The sequence below is a fragment of the Lontra canadensis genome, unplaced genomic scaffold (genome assembly GCF_010015895.1).
Source record: "Lontra canadensis isolate GAN:19392208 unplaced genomic scaffold, GSC_riverotter_1.0 scaffold25, whole genome shotgun sequence".
Lineage (NCBI taxonomy): Eukaryota > Metazoa > Chordata > Mammalia > Carnivora > Mustelidae > Lontra > Lontra canadensis.
The window spans coordinates 5,657,735-5,675,555 of NW_022631019.1; the positions used below are offsets into that span (position 1 = coordinate 5,657,735).

At 39.7% G+C, this 17,821-nt stretch overlaps 1 protein-coding gene across 4 annotated transcripts in view; it reads right to left on the minus strand.

Moving 5' to 3' along the window:
* Positions 1–17,821, minus strand: part of RERE (arginine-glutamic acid dipeptide repeats) — a 443,179-nt gene that overhangs the window by 145,822 nt on the left and 279,536 nt on the right. For all 4 annotated transcript variants that reach the window (XM_032863320.1, XM_032863323.1, XM_032863322.1 and 1 more), the window contains one exon: positions 9,523–9,627. In XM_032863320.1, coding sequence (XP_032719211.1) covers positions 9,523–9,627 — 105 coding nt within the window. The remainder of the gene's footprint in view (positions 1–9,522; positions 9,628–17,821) is intronic.

The following is a 17,821-nucleotide window of genomic DNA, read 5'->3' on the forward strand; positions in this document are numbered from 1 at the left end:
CGGGAAGATAGACCGCGGGGGAGGGGCCGGCTCCCGGCAAGCGGCGGAGCAACGGAGCACAAAATCAGGACTTTTAAAAGTCTGTTCCGCTGAGGGACATCGCTCCAGAGGCTTAACTGGGGTGAAGCCCACGCGGGGCCAGTGTGGCCTCAGGTCCCGCAGGGTCACAGAAGGATCGGGGTGTCTGAGTGTCGCAGAGCTCGCAGGTATTAGAACGGGGAAGCCGGCTACAGAGACGGAGCCGAGGAGTGACTCTCAGCTCGGGGTTACCTTGAACCGGTCGCAGGCTCGGTCAGCTCGGAGCGCGGCCGGAGGCCAGGGTGACGGGAGCAATTGGGCGCTGTTCTCTGAGGGCGCACTGAGGAGTGGGGCCCCGGGCTCTCGGCTCCTCCGGGCCGGAGACTGGGCGGCCGCCATCTTCATTCCCGTCCTCCGGACTCTACGGAAAGCGCTCAGGGAACAAAAGCTCCCGAAAGCGAACCCGAGCGGATTACTCAGCCCGGCCCCTGGTAAGGGCGGTGCAACTCCGCCTGGGGCAAAGACACTTGAGAATCACTACAACAGGCCCCTCCCCCAGAAGATCAACAAGAAACCCAGCCAGGACCAAGTTCACCTACCAAGGAGTGCAGTTTCCATACCAAGGAGAGCCGCGGAATTCCAGAGGAGGAGAAAGCAAAACACGGAACTCATGGCTTTCTCCCCATGATTCTTTAGCCTGGCAGTTAATTTAATTTTTTTTTCTTTTTCAATTTTTTTTCTCTTCTTCTGCTAAATATTTTTAAACTTTTACCCTTTTCTTTTTTAACGTTTTTTAACTAGTTTATCTAATATATATATTTTTTTTCCTTTTTATATTTTTTTTCACTATTGGTTTTCTTTTTTTATTTGTTTCTTTTTTCTTTTTTCTTTTTTTTTTTTTCTTTCTGAACTTTTTTTACCCCCCCCCCCCCCCCCTCACGATTTGGGATCTCTTCTGATTTGGCTAAAGCATATTTTCCTGGGATTGTTGCCACCCTTTTAGTATTTTACTTACTCCTTCATATACTCTTATCTGGACAAAATGACAAGGCGGAAAAATTCACCACAAAAAAAAGAACAAGAGGCAGTACCAAAGGCTAGGGACCTAATCAATACAGACATTGGTAATATGTCAGATCTAGAGTTCAGAATGACGATTCTCAAGGTTCTAGCTGGGCTCGAAAAAGGCATAGAAGATATTAGAGAAACCCTCTTGGGAGATATAAAAGCCCTTTCTGGAGAAATAAAAGAACTAAAATCTAATCAAGTTGAAATAAAAAAAGCTATTAATGAGGTGCAATCAAAAATGGAGGCTCTCACTGCTAGGATAAATGAGGCAGAAGAAAGAATTAGCGATATAGAAGACCAAATGACAGAGAATAAAGAAGCTGAGCAAAAGAGGGACAAACAGCTACTGGACCACGAGGGCAGAATTCGAGAGAGAAGTGACAGCATAAGATGAAACAACATTAGAATAATTGGGATTCCAGAAGAAGAAGAAAGAGAGAGGGGAGCAGAAGGTATATTGGAGAGAATTTCTCCAATATGGCAAAGGGAACAAGCATCAAAATCCAGGAGGTTCAGAGAACCCCCCCTCAAAATCAATAAGAATAGGTCCACACCCCGTCACCTAATAGTCAAATTTACAAGTCTTAGTGACAAAGAGAAAATCCTGAAAGCGGCCCGGGAAAATAAGTCTGTAACATACAATGGTAAAAATATTAGATTGGCAGCAGACTTATCCACAGAGACCTGGCAGGCCAGAAAGAGCTGGCATGATATATTCAGAGCACTAAACGAGAAAAACATGCAGCCAAGAATACTATATCCAGCTAGGCTATCATTGAAAATAGAATGAGAGATTAAAAGCTTCCAGGACAAACAAAAACTGAAAGAATTTGCAAACACCAAGCCAGCTCTACAGGAAATATTGAAAGGGGTCCTCTAAGCAAAGAGAGAGCCTAAAAGTAGTAGATCAGAAAGGAACAGAAACAATATACAATAACAGTCACCTTACAGGCAATACAATGGCACTAAATTCATATCTCTCAATAGTTACCCTGAATGTTAATGGGCTAAATGCCCCAATCAAAAGACACAGGGTATCAGAATGGATAAAAAAACAAAACCCATCTATATGTTGCCTACAAGAAACTCATTTTAAACCCGAAGACACCTTCAGATTTAAAGTGAGGGGGTGGAAAAGAATTTACCATGCTAATGGACATCAGAAGAAAGCAGGAGTGGCAATCCTTATATCAGATCAATTAGATTTTAAACCAAAGACTATAATAAGAGATGAAGAAGGACACTATATCATACTCAAAGGATCTGTCCAACAAGATCAAACAATTGTAAATATCTATGCCCCTAACGTGGGAGCAGCCAACTATATAAACCAATTAATAACAAAATCAAAGAAACACATCGACAACAATACAATAATAGTAGGGGACTTTAACACTCCCCTCACTGAAATGGACAGATCATCCAAGCAAAAGATCAACAAGGAAATAAAGGCCTTAAATGACACACTGGACCAGATGGACATCACAGATATATTCAGAACATTTCATCCCAAAGCAACAGAATACACATTCTTCTCTAGTGCACATGGAACATTCTCCAGAATAGATCACATCCTTGGTTCTAAATCAGGTCTCAACCGGTATTAAAAGATTGGGATCATTCCCTGCATATTTTCAGACCACAATGCTCTGAAGCTAGAACTCAATCGCAAGAGGAAATTTGGAAAGAACCCAAATACATGGCGACTAAACAGCATCCTTCTAAAGAATGAATGGGTCAACTAGGAAATTAAAGAAGAATTGAAAAAATTCATGGAAACAAATGATAATGAAAATACAACGGTTCAAAATCTGTGGGACACAACAAAGGCAGTCCTGAGAGGAAAATATATAGGGGTACAAGCCTTTCTCAAGAAACAAGAAAGGTCTCAGGTACACAACCTAACCCTACAGCTAAAGGAGCTGGAGAAAGAACAAGAAAGAAACCCTAAACCCAGCAGGAGAAGAGAAATCATAAAGATCAGAGCAGAAATCAATGAAATAGAAACCAAAACAACAATAGAACAAATCAACGAAACTAGGAGCTGGTTCTTTGAAAGAATTAATAAGATTGATAAGCCCCTGGCCAGACTTATCAAAAAGAAAAGAGAAAGGACCCAAATAAATAAAATCATGAATGAAAGAGGAGAGATCACAACTAACACCAAAGAAATACAGACAATTATAAGAACATATTATGAGCAACTCTATGCCAACAAATTTGACAATCTGGAACAAATGGATGCATTCCTAGAGACATATAAACTACCACAACTGAACCAGGAAGAAATAGAAAGCCTCAACAGACCCATAACCAGTAAGGAGATTGAAACAGTCATCAAAAATCTCCAAACAAACAAAAGCCCAGGGCCAGATGGCTTCCCGGGGAAATTCTACCAAACATTTAAAGAAGAACTAATTCCTACTCTCCTGAGACTGTTCCAAAAAATAGAAATGGAAGGAAAACTTCCAAACTCATTTTATAAGGCCAGCATCACCTTGATCCCCAAACCAGACAAGGATCCCATCAAAAAAGAGAACTACAGACCAATATCCTTGATGAACACAGATGCAAAAATTCTCACCAAAATAGTAGCCAATAGGATTCAACAGTACATTAAAAGGATTATTCACCACGACCAAGTGGGATTTATTCCAGGGCTGCAAGGTTGGTTCAACATCCGCAAATCAATCAATGTGATAAAACACATTAATAAAAGAAAGAACAGGAACCATATGATACTCTCAATAGATGCTGAAAAAGCATTTGACAAAGTACAGCATCCCTTCCTGATCAAAACTCTTCAAAGTGTAGGGATAGAGGGCACATACCTCAATATTATCAAAGCCATCTATGAAAAACCCATCGCAAATATCATTCTCAATGGAGAAAAACTGAAAGCTTTTCCGCTAAGGTCAGGAACACGGCAGGGATGTCCGTTATCACCACTGCCATTCAACATAGTACTAGAAGTCCTAGCCTCAGCAATCAGACAACAAAAAGAAATTAAAGGCATCCAAATCGGCAAAGAAGAAGTCAAACTATCACTCTTCGCAAATGATATGATACTATATGTGGAAAACCCAAAAGACTCCACTCCAAAACTGCTAGAACTTGTACAGGAATTCAGTAAAGTGTCAGGATATAAAATCAATGCACAGAAATCAGTCGCATTTCTCTACACCAACAACAAGACAGAAGAAAGAGAAATTAAGGAGTCCATCCCATTTACAATTGCACCCAAAACTATAAGATACCTAGGAATAAACCTAACCAAAGAGACTAAGAATCTATACACAGAAAACTATAAAGTACTCATGAAAGAAATTGAGGACGACACAAAGAAATGGAAAAATGTTCCATGCTCCTGGATTGGAGGAATAAATATTGTGAAAATGTCTATGCTACCTAAAGCAATCTACACATTTAATGCAATTCCTATCAAAGTACCATCCATTTTTTTTCAAAGAAATGGAACAAATAATCCTAAAATTTATATGGAACCAGAAAAGACCGCAAATAGCCAAAGGAATATTGAAAAAGAAAGCCAAAGTTGGTGGCATCACAATTCCGGACTTCAAGCTCTATTACAAAGCTGTCATCATCAAGACAGCATGGTACTGGCACAAAAACAGACACATAGATCAATGGAACAGAATAGGGAGCCCAGAAATAGACCCTCAACTCTATGGTCAACTAATCTTCGACAAAGCAGGAAAGAATGTCCAATGGAAAAAAGACAGCCTCTTCAATAAATGGTGTTGGGAAAATTGGACAGCCACATGCAGAAAAATGAAATTGGATCATTTCCTTACACCACACACGAAAATAGACTCAAAATGGATGAAGGACCTCAATGTGAGAAAGGAATCCATCAAAATCCTTGAGGAGAACACAGGCAGCAACCTCTTTGACCTCAGCCGCAGCAACATCTTCCTAGGAACATCGCCAAAGGCAAGGGAAGCAAGGGCAAAAATGAACTATTGGGATTTTATCAAGATCAAAAGCTTTTGCACAGCAAAGGAAACAGTTCACAAAACCAAAAGACAACTGACAGAATGGGAGAAGATATTTGCAAACGACATATCAGATAAAGGGCTAGTGTCCAGAATCTATAAAGAACTTAGCAAACTCAACACCCAAAGAACAAAAAATCCAATCAAGAAATGGGCAGAAGACATGAACAGACATTTCTGCAAAGAAGACATCCAGATGGCCAACAGACACATGAAAAAGTGCTCCATATCACTCGGCATCAGGGAAATACAAATCAAAACCACAATGAGATACCACCTCACACCAGTCAGAATGGCTAAAATTAACAGGTCCGGAAATGACAGATGCTGGCGAGGATGCGGAGAAAGGGGAACCCTCCTACACTGTTGGTGGGAATGCAAGCTGGTGCAACCACTCTGGAAAACAGCATGGAGGTTCCTCAAAATGTTGAAAATAGAACTACCCTATGACCCAGTAATTGCACTGCTGGGTATTTACCCTAAAGATACAAACGTAGTGATCCAAAGGGGCACGTGCACCCGAATGTTTATAGCAGCAATGTCTACAATAGCCAAACTATGGAAAGAACCTAGATGTCCATCAACAGACGAATGGATAAAGAAGATGTGGTATATATATACAATGGAATACTATGCAGCCATCAAAAGAAATGAAATCTTGCCATTTGCGACGACATGGATGGAACTAGAGGGTATCATGCTTAGCGAAATAAAGCAGTCAGAGAAAGACAACTATCATATGATCTCCCTGATATGAGGGAGAGGACATGCAACATGGGGGGTTAATGGGGTAGGAGAAGAGTAAATGAAACAAGTTGGGATTGGGAGGGAGACAAACCATAAGTGACTCTTAATCTCACAAAACAAACTGAGGGTTGCTGGGGGGAGGGGGGTTGGGAGGGGGGGTGGGGTTATGGACATTGGGTAGGGTATGTGCTATGGTGAGTGCTGTGAAGTGTGTAAACCTGGAGATTCACAGACCTGTACCCCTGGGGGAAAAAAAAATATATGTTTATAAAAAATAAAATTAAAAAAAAAATTCTAAGGGTCAGAAGATTTTTAGAATTCAGAATGTTTTGCTCTAGAAAGGTACTATAGCCATATACCATGTACTATGTGACACCTCAGAAGTGTCTAAGCAATGACGTCCCCAACTCTATCACACTGGTACTTTTGCAGTAAAAATTGTGCAGACTCTCTCAACTGAAAAAGAATATAAATAGCCTCATCTCAGTTCGGGTCAAGTATGACCATCCAATGAGCTTCAGCACCAAACCTAGCATAAAATTTTTTTTTTGATTTTTCAGAGCTTTCAGATTTCAGAATTAAGATTTCAGAATTAAATACAGAATTTCAGAATAATAAAAATTCCATGTCAATTACCAAGAAATCCATCCTCCCTGAACTTTAAAGGTATATTAAAGTACCAAAGAATATAGAAAAGTCTGTTTCCTCCCGTCATACACATGCTCAATAAAGTAATCCCATCGAAAACAAGAAATCTGGAAAGGTCAGGTCTCTGACCAGATGAAACACTCAGAAACATAATAACCAGATTAGGGAAACATTTTTAAAGTAGCCAAACACTGCAGCTTAAAAAAAAAAAAAGTGTGAAAAACCATCCCAAACTTTCAGTGCAGGTGAATATGATTAATAAAGTATGGAAAATCCCATAAATCAGCTTTGAACTACTATCAGAAAATGTGCTACAAGAAAGAAACAATCCCATCTCACGCTGCAGTTTCAACTGCTCACTTGGACTACAATTCTGAGTTACTTCAAGGGAGGGGAATGGTCATCAAAGTCACCGTTCTGTCACTTGGAGGGGTCGCAGCCATATATGCTCTGTCTCACAGACATAGAACAGTTTGATATTTCCTCTCCAAATAACTCAGGGCACTAAGAGCACAGAGCAACCATGCGGCCACCATCACATGCCAGCGCCGCTCTCTCCAGGGGGGCAGAAACACACCAGAAGCAGCTTTTCACACAATCCCATCCCTTACAGACTTGAAACAAAGACACAAACATAGGTAAACTGCGCAAGGGTATGAGGCCCAAGCATCCTAAGAGGTACGCTGTGCGCATGCCAGGTGGGGAAAGCAGAGTGTCTCTACACTCCTGTAAACTACACACGCTCTGGTGACAACCTGAGCAGCTGTGGGAACTCCGGAGTTACACAGTGGTATCTGGGGCAGAACCGGTGAGCAGGGGCAAATCTTTACACTCACTTTGTGAGAAGTGTGAGACCTGCCACAAGCTTTACTTATTAGCAGACACTCAAGTCTTTCTTCATTTCAACTCATCCAACACCCCTCAAAAACCCGCAACATATCAAAGCACAAGCTGGACAAGGAGAACGAACACAAGCACAGAAATGAACATGTGGCCACCGGGAGTCAAAGCAGTAAGACAGTGACTCAGGAGGCAGAATCTAGAAACGTCCTGCCATGGGCATGTCTCGGTGTTGTGTTTTCAGATGAGAGACAGATATGCTGCTGCTGCCCACCTAAGCCACACTAAAACATAACTGACAGGAAGAATCACTCTGAATGACTGGCAGCAACAACCACTGAAAAATGAGACCAGAACCTGTGTGAGTCTTTATTTACACAGTTAAGTTATATAATGTCATTTTTAATAAGCATTCAGCAAAAAAACAGACACATAACCAAAACTAGTAAGAAATTTGGTTGCTCCTTATGAACCCAAGAGCTAAACATTTTAAAACACAAAAGCTATTTAGTCAATTCACTGATAATAATCGAACTTGTGCAATGTGGACAACCACTGATCAAACAGTTAAATCAACGTGGCATCACTGAAATTCTGGATTCCTTTGTATCTAAGACAGAAATCCAAGATATGACCAGGGAGTCAAATGAATCCATATGTAAAATGAACATTCTGAAATACAGGAATGCTCTGAAATACTAACACTGATCAACTTCTTTGTCGCTGTAACACGGCATGCTTTTGAAAAAGAAAAGTTCAAATATATTGTTTTCTAAAGGAAATAAAGTAAAAAAAAAAAAAAGGGTGACCACTGCATATAAGACTAATGAATCACTGACCTCTGTCTCTGAAACCAATTAATACATTATATGTTAATTGAACTTATTTTTAAAAAAGGTGACCATTCATTGCACTATTGCCCCTATAGCTGTCGTCTACAATGTACACAGAGAGAGACACTAGTATGTATGTGCCAACAGGGCTTTAGGCAGCCTCTTAGGATTGTGACAAAGAATATATTGCCTTTTCTTAACTCTAGATTGATTATCAAAATAGTAATCTTCTAATTTACATATAATTTCTCAGCATCCTCTAGAAAAATGTTTTCTCTAAAATAATGCCCACCTTCCAATTACACTGAACGCAGTTCTTCCACTACCCACTACCTTCCTTTGGCCAAGCAGCTTCTCTACATCCTCATGTCTGTAGATGACGTCTCAGATGTCCCGAGCACAGACTACTTGATCACCAGCTAACATTCTTTTTCTTTTTAAATCCTTAATCCACTGTAGTTGCATGATCGAAACAGAATTAAAATGATGCACATACTCTTAAAGAAGTTCTTCCACGTATTAAGTTAAACTACAATCTATTACAGACATAAACTAAGAATTTTTCCTATTAAATTATTTTGATTCAATTGTTTCTCACTTAAAAAGTAATAATTCTACCTATTACATAGGTCTTACTGAAATGGTTGAGAACTGAATGTATCCATCTCATACCAGTAATCTTACTAAAGATATTTCTACGAATGTTTCTGAAGTTTTACTAAATGAATTAAACAAATGACTAACCCAACAAAATTTTCCATAACGTCCTAGTGTTTTCAGGGGTGCCTGGGTGGCTCAGTTGGTTAAGTGTCTGCCTTTGGCTTAGGTCATGATCCCAGGGTCCTGGGACTGAGCCCTGCATCGGGTTCTGTGTTCAGTGTGAAGTTTGCTTCTCCCTCTCTCTGCCCTTACCCCTGCTCATGCGCACATACATGTGCTCTAATTCTCTCAAATAAATAAAACCTTTAAGAAAAAATGTCCTAGGTTTAAATATGGTATCATGAAAGGCTTGGCACAACACGCAGGAGGGTAATAAACTACCAATTTATAGTTAAATTCAAAACACATATCAACTAATGTTCATCTACATTTAATAGTACATTGCCTTGCCCTCTCAAAACCCAAATTTTCTCATTTTTCCTTTACTTAAGAAAATCAAGGGCAAACAATAAGCTGTTTTAGACGCCAAAGACATTAATTAGAACTCCTTCCAAAAGGTTTACTTTGGGTTTTGGAATTGTTTTTTTAAAATCTTCCTAGCATATACCCAAATGTGTAAGCACACATACAGACACGCACGCACGTAAGAAAAGCCAAAGTTCTCACAGAGTGGGCCCAAGTAACTCACTTACCTTGTCTCAGGGTTGTAGCCTAATATGTAGAAAAATGAATCCACTCGAGCTTTAAACTCTCTAGCAGCAAATATGTCAGAAAAGTGGGAGATGTTACACTTCCCTCTGAAAACAAACAAGCATAAAAAATACATTAGTATCATCATCAACTACTTTGCAAACCAATATGCTACTGGAGGGACAGAGGCAGGGGAAGATAGAACTAAATCCACATTCTTCTAAAAACATGCAGAATATGGCTCCAGACTCCATAATTACCAATTCAGAAAATGGAGAGCTCCCAAAACATGTAAGAAAATGTCCAAATGTTGTATTTTTTTTTGTTTCAAGACTTCTTCAACCTACAATTTCACAACTCAACTGCATTTACCTCAGCATTTTAGTCATGGAATAGAATTAATTAAACCACAGAGGTAAATTGAGGGCAGGGCTGTGATGAAAGGATATTAAACTAGGAACGACAGGAAAAATCTAAACCACAGTTAAATTACTTTACCAAAAAAAAAAATCTGCCTAAAGCCCTTCTAAATCTTCAAAACAAAATGGGCTTTTCTTCCTCTTACTTTACTATAGACAGAACGTAAATCTGTCAAATATTTTTCTTCTCTCTTTTAATGTGCAAAAAATAAAACAACTTGGAACTTAAAACTGGAGAGACTTTAACTTTTTAAATACATAGATGGGGCTCTAACAGATAAACATCCACTTCCCAAATTTTCAGGTCATGTTAAATAACCATAAGTTGGAAAATGCCTTCTCACAGAAATATTGCAATAAAAAGAACAGTAATATTTCCAGATCCATCTACCAACAATTTAAACTGCAATACAGGGGTGCCTGGGTGGCTCAGTGGGTTAAAGCCTCTGCCTTCGGCTCGGGTCATGATCCCGGGGTTCTGGGATGGAGCCCCACATGGGGCTCTCTGCTCAGCAGGGAGCCTGCTTCCTCCTCTCTCTCTGCCTGCCTCTCTGCCTGCTTGTGATCTCTGTCAAATAAATAAATAAAATCTTTAAAAAAATAAATAAATAAACCGCAATATAGCTGAAAACTCTGTAATACAACCAAAGTCCTTGAAACACACACACACACACACACGTGTGCGCGCACGCATTGGGAGAATTTCCAGGGTTCCCAAAGAGGCAGGGAGGTTTTAAGCAATTCCCTCAGTGGTCACAGAAAGTAACTAACATCAAGTGGAAGTCAAGGGCTGTGAGTAGAGCAGATGGAACTGGAGAATCAACAGCACATCGGCTGCACACGTGGGAAGCTTCCAGGGGAATGAATTCCTACCACTTCACTTCCACAGGCATTCCGTTCCCTTGAGGACTCCATGAGTTGGCACATTAATAACATACACACCAGCTAATGACCAAGGTGTGAGAGAAAGAGACTAGCTGAGGGACAGCAACCTGGGGACGACATTCATTTGCTTCCTATGAAGAAACAAAAAGAGCAACGCACTCCTTTTCCACAGAGCCAAGCCTTAGTAATGGGCAGAAACTAAGATGGGGCTCAACCTCCATTTTAAAAATTAAACAAAAATGCTTTTGATTTATTGAAGCTCCTTTGAGGACTACTTGATAACATAATGCAGCGCTGTTGAGCACTTGAAATGTGTCTGGCCCAACTGCAGAGAACTGGATTTTAAATTTTATTTAATTTTAATTAATGTAAATTTAAATAGCCACATATGCTGGTAGCTACCATCCTGAAGAGCACAGATTTATGTAACATTTCCAACACCACAGAAAGTTCCACTGGAAGCACTGATTTGTAAGTAACAAGATATAGCTAAAGGGAAACAAGGACTAGGAATCAATTTTTGCAGGCCAAGGACTTATACCTAGTATGTAGCTGGAACTAAACCGAGCTTCTAGAAAAGAAAAAGCAGGTAAGGTTACAGATGAACAAACAATGCACTCACTCTGAAACTAACTACCCATCAGTCTGATGTCATTTAGTCCCTAAAACCTAGAAAAAATAGGTTAAGTTCCTTCATCAGCTAAACAGGGATAAGAAAACCTGTTATACCCATCTCATATTAAGGAGATAAATAAGAAGTCTATGAAACTTTATACCGAACTGCTACACAAATTAAGTTATTTCCATCATTGTCTATAACTAGAGGAAAGTGATTCCTCTTTGACTGGTCTTCATCATTACTTACATGCACGTACACCCTATCAATGTATTCATTAAAGGGAGAGAAACCCTACCAACCCACAAATCTAAAACAGGCACTGGAAAACAGATACGTTTTGTTCAGGAAAGGGTTTCTCAGTCTCAGCACTACTGACATTCTGGACTAAATAACTTGTTGTTGTCAGGGGCTGTCCTGTACTTAGCAGTATCCTTGGATACAGTACCCCACTGCAGCCACACACATCATCATGACAATCAAAAATGTCTAAAGACATCACCAAATGTTCCATGGGGACAGCAACACAACTGGTTTAGGGAAAGCCAGACGCTGCAGGAACAGAAGCATATCATCTGGTAAATGAGCATGAAACTGTAATAAAGGCACTGATTTTTATATGTTAATTTTATATCCTGCTGACTGAATTCTTTAATATTTAATACAGTTTAATCATTGGTTTTCTGAGGTTTTCCAGTTATATTATCTGTTGTCTGCAAATAAACATAGTTTTACAACTTTTTTACTCTTTATTTTTTTTAAAGATTTATTTACTTGAGCAAGAGAGACAGAGAGCACAAGCAGAGGAAGCAACAGAAGGAGAGGGAGAAGCCCACTCTTCGCTGAATGGGACCCACACATGGGGCTCAATCCCAGGACCTGGAGATCATGACCTGAGCCAAAGACAGAAGCTTAACTATCTGAGCCAGCCGAGACCCCCTTTTTTACTCCTTCTTATGTGTTGAATTGCACTGACCCTCTCAAATAATGTGGACAGTAATGGAAACAAGTGGACACCCTTGCCTTGTTCCTGGTGGAAATGTCTCTCAGGTGTTACTATTAAATATGATATTTAATAGTAATAATAGTATATATATATAATATATATAATAAATATCATATTAAATATGATACTAGCTTTAGAAATAATCACTGCTTTAGAGTTATGGGGTTTTGTATCCCTTTAGATATAACAATATGGTATACAATATTAAGCAGAGTCTCTAATAATAAACCTACCTTACATTCCTGGAATAAATCCCAATTGGTCATAATATCATTTTTAATGAGATACTAAAATTTTAAAGGATTTGATTAATTAGATTTAATGTTTTTCTCTTCGTTAATTTCTATTTTTATTTCTATTTTCCTTCTTTGTGTTTATTTGCTGTATAACAGCTTTTATTCATACTAGCCTAGAAATAATCCAAATGCCCATCAATAAGGAAATGGGTAAAGTATCATTATATACTTGTAAAGTGAAATACTTCACAAAAATACAAAGGAAAGAAGTACTGATAAACAGCACATCTCAAAAAGTCTCAAATATTAAAATGCTGAGTGAAAGTAGCCAGGCACACAAATGGCACATACTGCATGATTCCATTTCTAGTGAATGAATTTCTACAACAGCCAAAACGAATTTACGTGAGAGAAATCAGAATAATGGTTGCTTCTGGGTGAGAAGTTTTAAGAGGAGAGTAGTTTAAGAGAACTTTCTGGGATGCTAGTGTTCAGGGTCAAATTTGTCAAAATTCATGAAAATACAAACTTAAGGTGTGTTTTACTTATAAATATTTTCAAAGTACCAGGGGAAAATAAAACAGCAAGTGTCACTAGCATGTAAGTACGGCTGTTTAAAGTTGCTGTTCCTGGGCTACCTGGGCGGCTCAGTGGGTTCAGCATCCAACTCTTGTTTCAGCGCGGGTCCTCAGATGGAGCCCGCGTCAGAATCCATGCTCAGTGTGGAGTCTGCTTATCCCTCCCCCGACCACCGCTCGCTCTCTCTCGCTCTCTCTCACAAATAAATAAATAAATAATATGTTTTTAAAAAATAAAGTTGTCCGTCCGTGGCCCTAACTTGTCAATAAAAGTGATGTTTCTGTTAAAAAAAAAAAAAAGTTGCTGTTCTTGGCAGTTAATGAGCCATCCTTTACACAGCCCTGAGTACTAAGCAGAGCTGACAAGAGAGTAGGCAAGTCCACTATGGTTGGCATCCATTTTGAAATATTTTTCATGTCACCTGTTGCTGAAGAGTAGAGCTTACAAAGACTAGAGATCACATTTTTTAAAAAATGATTTTATTTATTTATTTGACAGACAGAGATCACAAGCAGGCAGAGAGGCAGGCAGAGAGAGAGAGAGAGAGGAGGAAGCAGGCTCACCAGCGAGCAGAGAGCCTGATGCGGGGCTCGATCCCAGGACCCGAGATCATGACCTGAGCTGAAGGCAGAGGCTTTAACCCGCTGAGCCACCCAGGCACCCCTAGAGATTACATTTTAAAAGTACGTGCTTGAGTATCATTTTAAGCATTCAATTTTTTTTCTCTCCAAAGCACTCTTTTCATCTGCTCTCTCAAAGGCAGTACACTATTTGACGGTGTTTGTGGAATGAAGGAGGAGAGACTGTTAAGAGAAAACTGCCACCACTCTCACCTTGCTGAAATATCGTTTCAAAGCCTCCACGGTCCTATGCGCCGTATTTCTAATGGGATCCTTCACTGTTAACAGAAATAGGACTAAAGACTGGGAAGGGCCCTATTTAAGGGGACTTGCATTCATCAGAAATAAAGGCTTCCTGCTGGACTCATTTTGGTGTAACTTGGTATTTCTTGGTGTGGTGCCCCACACTCCCACCCTGGGCACAGCACCATTTGACAAGCGCCCCAACTGGTGGGAGGCAGTGATCGAAGGGGATGAAGGAGCAGGGAAAGAACCACCTTACACAGGAGAAAACAGAAACAGAAATATGGCCCAGAAATTCATTCCATCAAAACTACCCATTACTGGGAAAGTCTCTGTAGATTCCCAGGCACATGCAAACCTTGGAGAAACTTGCCAAGAAGCGCACAGGCAACGCATGGAATGCTCAGAGCAGGAGGCCTGCCTAGAGCATCAGTCGCCACCCCTGCCTGAACACGGTGGGAAGGAAAGGTCTTGAGAAGGGAAGGGAAGGTCTTGAGACAGAGACGGCATCTTGTCAACTGTGAGCCATGTGACTAATGATAGGTACAGAAGCTGGACATCAGTGCGTCCTTTTGATTTATTTGTTGTTCTTTTTATCATTTAATCTGGGAACCCAATTGTTTAATTTTCTTCTCTCATTTAAATTGATGTGTTTAGTGTAACTAGCTTTCCTTTGATCAGTGTTTTAAATGCATGCCGCAGATTCTAGTATACAGGATTTTGACTGCTGTTTTTAAAATTTTCTTTAATTTCAGGGCGACTGGGTGGCTCAGTGGGTTAAAGCCTCTGTCTTTGGCTCAGGTCATGATCTCAGGGTCCTGGGATCGAGTCCCGCATCGGGCTCTCTGCTCAGCAGGGAGCCGGCTTCCTCCTCTCTCTCTGCCTGCCTCCCTGCCTACTTGTGATCTCTGTCAAATAAATAAATAAAATCTTTTAAAATAAATAAATAAAAATAGAGTATATTAAAAAAATTCTTTAATTTCAAAAAAATTCCTTTAATTTCAGTTTTTATTCCCCCTTCTACTCAGGAGTTTAGCAGGAAGCTTTATTTTTTTAAGTTTTTAATTTTAATTCCAGTATAGTTAACATGCAGTGTTGTATCGGTCTCAGGGGCACACTACAATGAGCCAACAATTCTAAAGGTTACTCGGTGCTCATCATGGTAAGTGTCCTCTAAATCCCCATTACCTATCCTGCGCCCCCTCTCCGGTGACCATCAGTGTGTTCTCTATCAGGAAGTTTGAAATTTCCAGGTGAAAGGGCCTTTCTGTTCTTTGTTTTTGTTTGTAAACTACAGTTTATTGCCTTTTAATCAGATAAATGTTTTCTTTGTGTTCTAACATAGGATGAGTTTGAGAATGTGCCAGGGCACATAAAAGAACGTGTATTCTTTATCAGTAGAGAGTTCAATATATGTCTATATGATTAAATGCATAGAAATAAGTGTGTAACAAGAATCGGAACATCTTTCTGAAGAAAATTCTTCAATACTACTGAGCGACACAAAAGTAAACATGAACAAATGGAAAAACATTCCCCTGTTCTCAGATAGGAAAACTCAACATGGCGTTTCTCCATAGTTTAAGCCATAAATTCAATGCTATCAAGTAGCTATTTAATGGAATGAAACACTTTACTATGAAGAGTCACAGGAAAACAAATAACTGAGAAAGGGGAAACTATCAGTATCACGGTAAAAAGCACTACAGAGCCTCTACAATTAAAGGAGCATGGCGGTGGCACATAAATAGACAACAGATGACAGAGTAACAAGCCTGGAACACACGTGGAAGTAATCTATGGCAAAGGTGGCATCTTGAGCCACTGAGGTAAAGACAGGCTTTTGGTCTACACGCTGCTGAAGTGAGCATAAGATAGGTTTTATTGAAAAATAAATTTTTATTGAAAAATAAAACCCATCTTATGCTGGGATGACTGGGTAGAAAAATAATGCTGGGATGACTGGTACTGAAAAACAAAACCTATCTTATCTGGGATGACAGGGTAGAACTCCTCTGTAAATCAGGTGCAGGGAGAGGCTAAGTAGGACTCAAAGGCCTGAGGGAATCAATGAAAAAACTGCCACATGTGACCAGGTAAAAGTAAGTTTTGCAGAATTTTTTTTTAAACCATAAAAGAAAACTGACAACTGGGAGTAAACATTTGCAGCACATACAAGAGAAAGTGTAAAGAACTTTTCCAGACAGAAGGACAAAAAAAATCCCAAAGGAAATGACATGAACAGATAACTCATTAAAAAAGACAAAAAATATCCCTCAAACATAATGAAAAAACACTCAAACTCAATCACTGTTAGCAAGATAAAGTGGAATACGGAGATACTACTACTACATACCTATAAGACTGGCATAATTTTATAAAAATAAAACCACACGTTCACTGGGGAAACCAAGGGAATGCCAACTGGAATATGCTTTCCGGAGGAAAACAATACACACATAGGCCTTTCAACCCAGCAATCTCTTTCTGATGAATCCCACCCCCCCCCCCCGAAGATTCACACCCAACAATAAGGGACTGCGTATGACTAGGGTATTATTCACTGCAGCATCATTTATAACTGGACCATCCTGGAAACAACCTAAATGACCGTTCACAGGACAGCAGCTAAATAAACTATGGTCCAGCCACACGGTGGAGTTCCACACAGCTGTAAGAGAATGAGGAAGATTTCTATGAACTGATACGGAGCAATTTCCAAAACATACCATTAAGTTTAAAAAAAGAAAGAAAGAAAAAGAAACACAGAAGCATATCTTCATACAAGAAAGACAAGGTTATAAGAACAAACATGTACTTGAAATGAAAACATGCAGGAGGGACAAACTAAGCAGCAAAGCGATCAATTACAATTACCTATAGCAGGTAGGTAGGAAAGAGGTGGGGGATGGGACCATGGCAAGAGAGTTGACAACTACATGTCTGTCCACAGCCCTGATCCTCAGAAGCACAGCCATGGTCCACACACCTTCACATCCGAAACTTAACAACAGTCCACACCAACCAGAAGGAGCTAGAAGTGGAACGTGAAGTCCAATAGGTGAGCCTAACTCCATTACAAACGGATAACACAGTCACACATAAGGAAGTGTGAAAAAAACAGAACTGACCTAAGCTTCATTGGAAAATGCTATCTTGTTGATGTATTTCAAGACCAAAGACAAAAATTTAGTCAGTACCTCTGTTTCTCACAGGGACTAGGGTTACAAATTCTAAAACCATGTGTATTCTTGAAGAAAATAAAAATATTGTATCTTAACAACTGGAACAGGATTTTTCACTGTTGAAGAAAATAAGTTGCAAAAAGAGGCACAAAAAGATGAATCTTGTGGTGTTGGACTACAAGCTTGCCTTCCCTCTCTGCTCTTAGCCACGCCAGAATACAAGAGGTCAGCAGTCTGCAAACTACAAGAGGGATCTCACCAGAACTCAAACACGCTATACTCCAATCTCAAACGTCCAGCATCCAGAACTGTGAGAAATAAATTTCTGTTGTTTACAAAGCACCCACTCTATGGTATTTTGTTACAGCAACTTGAATGGACAAGACATTAGTGAAATTCAAAAGTTCAAGTGTATCGTGCTAATGTTAATATCCTGGTTCTGATAGCCATCCTACACTTACATCAGATGTTAACAGTGAGGAAGACTAGGGGAAACACAGTTCTTACTGTGA